Source organism: Ammospiza nelsoni, chromosome 18 (genome assembly GCF_027579445.1).
Source record: "Ammospiza nelsoni isolate bAmmNel1 chromosome 18, bAmmNel1.pri, whole genome shotgun sequence".
Classification (NCBI taxonomy): domain Eukaryota; kingdom Metazoa; phylum Chordata; class Aves; order Passeriformes; family Passerellidae; genus Ammospiza; species Ammospiza nelsoni.
In genome coordinates, this window is record NC_080650.1 from 11,325,749 (window position 1) to 11,334,532 (window position 8,784).

The window sequence follows — 8,784 nt, forward strand, 5'->3', positions numbered from 1 at the left end:
TTCTGGAGATTCCTGCATCCAAAGCTTTCAGACAGAGTAAACAGAAATTACTAGGAACTGCATCACTCTGCTTTGCTTTGTGCCATGTGCTGAAGAGGGTAGATGAGAGTCAGTTATTTATTGGTGCTTAACCTGATGGCAATTTTGAACTTTAATTAATATCTGGGCCTTGATTCCGTGGCTCACAGCTCCTGGGTGGGTTGTGTTGATTTGCAAGGCTGGTGCAGGGTTCTGTGAACACTAAAGTCTGACTGCTGTACCAGCTGTGCTCAGTGGGGCACAGCTTGAGCATGCACAGCATCAGGCATTTCAATCTTAAGTCAACAAAAGAGCTGTCTTACAGATATGCTATTCATTACAGTTTGTAAGTAATACCAAGATATATGGAAGAAAACAGAGCTTTCTTCATCAGTGCTTTAAACTGTGGAAACTTGACAGATTTCCCATTGCCAGGAATGTGTGAAAGCACTGCCACATTGCTCTCAGGGTTTCCATTGCTGCTTTTGACCGATGTGTTTTCTGTGACAGGACATCAATGAAATGGTGCGAACGGAGCGTCCGGACTGGCAGAATGTCATGCTGTATGTTACAGCAATTTACAAGTACTTTGAAACCTGAACCCCAATCGTTCAGCACATCCATGGGATACAACCAACGTGAGCTACCAGATGGAAATCTTACTGAAATGCTAATCCCCATTTCACTCAAAACTGGCAACATTGAGTCCCCTCAGACTTCAGTGACACTATCATGGATTGCTTCAGCTACTAAGCATGGGAACAACTGTTTAAAAGTAAGAACTTGTTGCCACAGTGCGTGGAATAACCCAAGTTATTAAGCTATTCAGATTAATTATGTAGCCTAAAGAGCCTGAACTACTTCTGTGCTGCCTTTCCAGTCAGACTTCCTGAAACTTTCTTTGCTGGGAGAGAGATGAATGCTTCCTCTGGCATATAGGAGACTGAATGTACAGATAAAGCTTTGAGAAGGAAAAGGATAACATGGCATCATATCACTGAACTTTCTGTAGCATCCTGATTTCACAGACTGAATATTCTGCCCACAGCATATGGCAGCCCTATACAGTAGAGTTCTTAATGGTAACTTAGTTACTGCCTATACAGCTATTTTCCATCCTTTAGAATGTGCACAATATTCTAGGAAAACAAGCTTTGATTCCATAATGACAAATTGAGGGGGAAAGTGCTCTTGATACCTCGAAAAATCTGGCACAGAAGAAGTCTTCGTCCTAAAGCTTCATTATAAGCCTACCTCTGTCACAGTGATGTGGCTTTCATCTTTATCTTATGGATTGTAAAGACTAGCACATGCAGCTCCTGGCTTTCAGGGTACACTACACTTCAAGGAATCTGTGCAAAGTCCCTGTGCTTCCACTCTAACAGCAATGAATCAATGATCACCCCTTGTCTGGCTTGTTCCTTGCTCTCTCCCTGCTCTGCCTGTGCTGCTTTCCCCTGCAGCAATACGAGCACAGATCATGGATGGCTGTGCTGGAACTGTGCAACTGGGACAGCATTTCCTCTGCAGAGAAGATACTCTCCCATAAGATGTAATAATGAAGTAGTTTGTCTCAAAATCCAACTTTGCCATGTTTTCTGTGTGTTTTTCCTTGGTCTTGCACATGCTCATCTGAGTGACAGGAGGTGAGATGTTCTCTGGGAAGGACTGTGGAGGAACTGATGTAATGTGTGTCCACCCAGCCGTCTCAAATACTGCGTGGAAATGACTCACTGTCACAAGGAAGGAATTGAGAAACTTTAGTCTGCTCAACTTCTTTTTCTTTCTGAAAATGTACCTGAATTCATTTAGCAGCTCTCGGGCAAAAGAGTTTAAGTGCCTTAGCTATCATTGAGTTGATAGGTGCTGGCACTTCAGAGCCTGCTGTGGAATGTTAATGGCTCCCGATGGCTTCGTGGCTCCCTTTGTCACGAGCTGTTTGTTGCAATCTTGTTTGTCAAATCCTGGGGAGACTTCACTCTGTCATTGCTTCTGCCTCTTGCTTTTCTGAGCACTTACCAGCAGTTCAGCCATGGAACATCTCATTAATATTAAGCAGAAGTCAACTTGAGCAGTGAGTTCTGTAACAGCTGCTATTTATAAGCACAGGCTCTTTCAGCAGTAACCCCATTGTAAAGAAAATAAATCTGTTCTATGGTGCTCTTACGACTGTTAAGGACAGTTTGAATGTCATAGATGTTAACCCAGTGAATGCAACTGTGCTTGGCATCTGTGAAACTTCTTCATGGTAAAAAAGCACAGATTTAACTCAAAAGTATTGCCAAATCCAAAACCCCATCATCTGAAGAACATAGCCCATATGAAGAGTAATAATTCAGCATGTCTCTAGCGTTGCATAACAGTACACACTTACACTGATATGTGCCTGTGAGAATTATGGAACTTTGCAAAATAACTATTTAACCTGTGCTGAGGGCCTTTGGAGAAGTTTGCAGAGCAGTGGTGTCTCAAACATTCTTGCAGCTCTTTAGAACTAGAAGTAGAGACCCTCAGATTATTAACTGGTGCATTTGAAGAGCCAGCATAATCTAAAGACAGTTGTTACAAGCGAGGTTTCAAGTGAAAGATCTTCATTAATACATTTTAATAAAAGTCTGAAATGCATTTTCCTCTCCTCTATATTTCTTCAATTTTTTTTTTACTTCATTAGTTTTAATAAGAATAGTCTTAGTGGAAATACACATTAGTTCTGTCTTGCTTTCTATCTCCTATTATTAAATTCCACATTTTGCCAATCAGTGTTTAAAAACCCTTCTGTTTATCCTCTGAACTGATATCCTTATCTATGATTGTCTTATTCATTGCCTTAGAGTTAAAAAATAATATTTTTCTAATGAAAACGATAGCATTTCTTGATCTAAATTCACTCATCACCTGTTTTGGTGAGGTAATTCAAGCTTCGAGCTGATTTTTTTTCTGTCCAATGGTCACCTTCATTTACCTGGAGTGTTGTCAGAGTCCTTAACTGCAATAACCCTGAGAGTGTCACCACTTGTGAAAGGAGAAATCATGTTTGCCAGATCCCTTCTGTGGAAACATGAACTGCTGGTCTCCAGAAAGGAAGAGAGAGAAAAGCTAGCAGTAATAGTAATAGGGATCTTGTAATGAACTTCAGAGCTCTGTGAACTACTTCTTGCTGCGATCTGTGTGATAAAACTCTGTGAATCCAGCCCAGGAGCCCTGGGCTTCAGGAAGAGGTTTCTGTGTCCTGATGTGTCTGAGCCTTTGTGTCAGGTGCTGCCCATGGAAGGAATGAAGCAATGGGAGAGCAAAGCAAACACAAAGCCCTGCTGCACTCCACAGTGTGGCTCTTCCTGAAGGTTCAAACCACATTCAGTTGCTCAAGAGGAAAAATAGCAGTAGCCCTTCTGGATGTGGAATAAATACACTGTTGTGTTTTGTTTCTGTTCATAGTTAATCCTGAAACAGCCTGGTTTTCTGTTCATGTCAAGTGCAAGTTTATGCTGACTTATTTCCCTTTTAACCCAGAAGGTATTGCTGAATGTACTGAAAATATGTTGTCATCCATTTATATTTTCTATGTGCCTTGCAAAAGCCTGTGCTGTGGAAAATCAGGGTTACTCCTGGCCAGGGTGGGCAGCAGGATGGAGCTGTGGGACACCCTGGTGCAGGTACAGCTGTGTCATCCTCTGGATCCTGGGGATGGGAACACTTCCATGGGTGTTACACTGGGTTTGGGTTTCAGTTGGTTTTGTTTAATCCAGTTTGATTTTGGCTGTTTGTTTCAATAGAAACACTATTTAGTATCTCCAGTGTGAATCTCTGGCCCTTATTCCTATGCCTCTGAAAAACTGAAAAAATGAAATTTCCACTTCTAAATTTGTGTTTGTGGATAGTTTCTCCAGAATATAGTATATAATTGTGACATGTTCCAATTTAAAGGTAGGTTTTTGTCTATTTTGCATAGAATATATTCTTTGAGTTCCATGTAGTGTTTCTGATAATTTTTGCCTCCAATTTTATGAAATATTTCCACTGTTTGAGTTTTTCTCTAATGTTCATCATTGTGTCTTAGAAGGCCCTTTATTTGCCAGAGCTAAATGAACTCTGCTTTAATTTATTGGTGGAGACTCCTGTTCATGTCCTGGCAGAGGGGATGCTCTGGTTTTTGGTGCATGAGGAGAAATGAGCAGGAGCCCTCCTGCCATGGTGCAGTGCTGTGAGCTGAGGCTCTGCCCTGGGAATGGTGGAGCTGTGACATTGGGGGTCTCATTTCTCTTCCTGATTTCACTGTTAAATTTTAGCTTTTTTCAGTCTGAACACTCCAGACATTTGGGTTCTTTTTCATCACCAGATTACTTTCACTCAGTTGTGTTTCTGTACAGATTTGGCCCAGGGCACAGTTTTTATTCCAGCCTAGTTTTAACCCAGATTATTTGGGAAGCTGTGTTTTTCTTCCTGCCTGTGCCTGCTCTGGGGATACTGCCTGGGGTTCAGGTGGTGTGTGACAGTTCAGTTCCTTCCACAGGCTGAAGTGAAAGTTGCACCCTTAAACGGTGACTCCTGTGGGGACTTCACTTCTTGTTTGCCTCTTGCCACTAACACAGCCCCAAGCAGGAGCTCCTAAGGGGCAAAACTCTTCTGGAAGGAATCCATCTTCATGCTGCTTTCTGCCTACTGTGAGTTATGCTGGGGTGGTGTAGAAAGAGAACCTTAAAATAGCCATGTTCATGGATGGACTGAGTTAACTGTATGGTTTGTTTGTGGTCCTTCCCTAGACTTGGTAAATATTTATTTCTGTTTGCTTTTTATGTTCTATGAGCTCTATTTCTGCAACTCCTTCCTTTAAGCTGCCATTAGTGTATCCCTTTCTTTAGGCTGATATTAACCAGTTTGAGGCATTATTTGGTGAGAAGGGCTATTTAATTTCTTTGTCAGCCAGGAGTGCTGGACATGGCACTGTGCTTTCCCAAGGTAGTGTGTGTGGACTGGCAAAACACAGACAGCCCTTAATACATTCAATTGTCCCTATTTAGAAAGGTATTTTTAATAGTGTTCCTGCTTTCACAGGAGAGTGGCTGGATGGGTTTTAAATTACTGTGTGGCTTGCTGTGTCCCTCCTTCATCTAAGGTTCTTCTGTTGTGTTCCCTGATTTCACAATCAGCCTTTTAGTAAGCTCTATAATTATCTAACCCAAGATGTTCAGCCTCTGGAATATGTAGCAAGTATGCTGTGGGTGATTAATGCTAAATAACTTTAAAGGTTGAGGTTTGTACAGATCTGATTTCTGTTAATTGATACAAATGTTTTTTCTTTGTGTTTTTGCTACACTTGCCTAAAGTTGTTTGGATGCAACACCCTTGAGCTTGGTTTGACAAAGCCACTGTCCTGATCTGAGCTAATTCATTCTGGGATATTAGAATTATTTCCTCCCAATGAAGCTTTAGTAAAACCTATGGATCCCAGATGACTTCCTTCCAAGTGACATTAGCTTTTGCTTGGAGTATTCCTTACCCCAAGGCCACTGCCTGCCCCAGAGCTGCATGTGAGCTTCCCATCAGTCCCAGCAGGACCTGGGGATGCAGAGCAGCAGGGTAAACTTTGGCAGAATATCACAGCAGCCTGATGCAATTAAGCTGGTTTCATTTTAATCCCCTATTTTCAGGGGTTTTCAGTTTAGACAAAATCATTTACTGAAAGCTGAAATGTGGCCTGTTAGTTCTCCACTGGGAAGTATGCTTCTGTTTAATAATATTTTTATGAGATTGTATTTATGGAAATGGAAAGAAAAATGTCATAAAGCTAGTTCTGTTGCACTTTTCTAAGGCTTTTGTATTTTGCATAGTTCTAGAAGATGAGGAAGTTGCTTGGGGAAGTCAAGGCTTGGAACCTGCTCTGCCCCAGCACAGGAATGTGTGATGTGCATTTTCACCTAGTGATCCATGTATGATTTTAATTGCATGTAGCTGATGTATTTATGTGGCAGTGAGGGAGCCCAGCAGACATTTCCTGATGCACAGGAGCCATTGGCAGTCCCAGTTACACAGTTCATCAGCTGACCTGTTCTGTGGACTGCACTTGCAATAATGGAATTGTCCATTTTTGATTCTGAGCTCTTTCAACAAATGAGGAAAAAGGGGCTCCTTTTTTTCTTTTTTTTTTTTTTTTTTTTTATTTTTATTCCATTGTTGAAATTTCTCTGGAGGCTTTTAATGGTTTCCAATTATTATATTTGTTCATTTTAGGATGATTACTTGGAAATCAGTTCATCCAGGAGGGCACAAATACAAGTAACATTCTCAAGTAATTAATCCTTGTAACTTACAACATTTCAGTTTGATAGAAACTTTTGGTTTTATGTGTATTGTAAGGTTAATTTTTCTGTCTATAAGTAGCACTTTTATATGTATCTGAAGGGTTTTTTTGAACAGAAATGTGGGGTTTTTTTATATTATCTAATGGGAAGAAAGTATAACACTGCTAAACAAGGCATAGAGTAGTTTGCCTCCAGACTGTAAGTTCACTTTAGGTCAGTAATGATCAGGAGTTGTTCAGAGTATCTGAAATAAATCAGTGATCCCATTTACTGCTGGACAACTCCCCTGATCAAACCCAGAAGGGCATTAATTGGTACCCTCCTCCTCTTGGAGGGTGCTTCCAGTTCAGGTGTGAGGCAGAACTGACACAAGTGTGAGGAATTTTGGACTTGGTGGAAGAACAGAATTTAGTGATGCCTCAGTCTGACTTCACAGCACTATACTGCATAAGGACTAACCTTGTTTGAGATGACACTGCAGCCAGTAATGATATCTCCTAAATAGCTAATTTAAAGCTCACTTTCCATGGCCTTTAAAGATGACCTAAAACCCAGTGATTCTAAAACCTCTTCTCATCCTTCCAGCTTTTCTGATTTGTATTGGTTTTACTCTTCCCTGGAACACAGCTGCTGTGTGTCAGTCTGTGGATGGGTTTAGAAATTCCTCCAGACAAGTGCAAGTACTTTGCTTTTTTTTCCAGAACCCTTTTGAATAGTTTACACATATCTTACATAGAGAGAGGCTTTGCATCAATGTACAGATGTACCCACATGTGTAAATGTGTGTGCAGATAGGTGCTCCTGCAGGTTCTGATAACACGGAACGTGTTTCAACCAGTGCTTATGTCTTGAATACTTAGGCTGGTGTATCAGTGTAGATATTTAAATGGCAAGGAGGAAAAAACATGTTGTTTGCTTCTGGTTAGAGCTGAGAAATGCAGCTCTGAGGAAAATCTGAGTGTTCCAATTGTATTTGTGGTTTGAAAGACACAAGTTGGCCATGATTGGAACATGAGAAGTCAGCAAGCCTGTGTTAAGCTAAACCTTTTGGAGGACCCAATATGCTTTCAGTTTGCAAGGACCACTAGAGACCTGGGCATTTTACTTTCTCCATGATGTATTCTGTATGAGTATTTAGTATGTATGCCTTCAATTTGCCAATGTTGCCATGTTTTCTTCTTAATTATTCATGAAATAAAGGTTGCAAATAGGAGAATGTGTGTTTGTTTTCTTGGGGCTGTTCTCAGGCTGCCTCTGCACTGTTTGCTCAGGAGTGTTGCAGGAAGCAGGGCTGGAGGTGAGCAGTGTGTGCACACAACCTCAGGGTATTTTTGGAAATCATATCTCTCTTGAGATGATACCAGCAGCTTCTACCCCCAAAGAGTTTTAAGTGATAAGACAGTGAATGCCCCAGATAAGAGAGACATGTTAAAGGCATCTGCTTAGCCTGTATTGTTCCAGAGAAGGAAATTGCAGAGAATATGTTCAGTTTGGGCAACTTCTGTAATACATTGCACGTTTAGAATTACTTAAATGTTACTTAGCCCAACCCAAGTAAGGCAATTGTGTGCTCACCCCCTCTCTGTGTCCAAAGGAGTTGGGGGCTTAATCTCTAGAACAATTCAGACTATTTAAAGCAGAAGCCTAAACACAATTTTTTCCAGGTGAAAATAAAGCTTGGAACACCTTAAACCTGGTTTGGTCTCAAATTGTCCTGGATGGTAACTGTTAACAACTGCTGGTTTAGTTTCAAGTGTTCTGGAACAAATTGGATCCAGAGGTTTGGATTGAGCTCCTAATTATTGTAAATATTGTTCTGAAAGGCACTGGCTAGTGTAGGTATTATAATTTTACTTTTTTTTTTTTTTTTTGAGACTTTGTATGGTGTTTTCTGACTGTTAAGCAATCCAGAAAAGTCTTTGTCTCAGTGATGTTATTCTGCAAGAAAGTGCCTTGTTTCTCCTTTCTTGAGGTGAAATTCTCCCTGAGAACTCCTTGCAGTCCTGCCTGCAGTGCCTGCAGCTGCTGGAGGGGTGTGGTTTAAGAACATGCTTGATTTAAGAAAAGGTTCTTAAAATGGATTTATATCCTGTTTTTAATACTTTTCTTGCAAATAAATATCTCAGAAGTGCATTGCAGTGCAATGTCAGAAAATAGATGTTGTTCTTTTCTGTAGCAAGCACACAGCAGCTCCGTGGGAGGGAGTGGTCCATGTGCAGTGGGCATCTGGGGGGCAGGACTGGGCCAGGCCTGAGGGATGCTGAAACTGCAGGGTCTGCACAGTCTGTAGGGCTGCAACTTTCCTTTCCAATATCGACTGAAATAATATTCCCTCACCAAAGTATTTTCATGGATTGCCTTCCAAGCTGTCACTAAAAAATTGTGTTAAAAATATGAAACCAGCTCCATAAGTGTGTCTAAGTTGAATATAGTAAAATTGATTCATTAATTTTTAAGATCTTAACTG

General features: G+C 40.9%; 1 protein-coding gene across 2 annotated transcripts in view; it reads left to right on the forward strand.

The window, feature by feature from the left end:
• Positions 1 to 3,879, forward strand: part of SPECC1L (sperm antigen with calponin homology and coiled-coil domains 1 like) — a 60,877-nt gene extending 56,998 nt beyond the window's left edge. For both annotated transcript variants that reach the window (XM_059484987.1, XM_059484988.1), the window contains one exon: positions 529 to 3,879. In XM_059484987.1, the coding sequence (XP_059340970.1) occupies positions 529 to 618 (90 nt within the window). In that variant the 3' untranslated portion in view covers positions 619 to 3,879. The remainder of the gene's footprint in view (positions 1 to 528) is intronic.
• Positions 3,880 to 8,784: the final 4,905 nt, after the last annotated feature.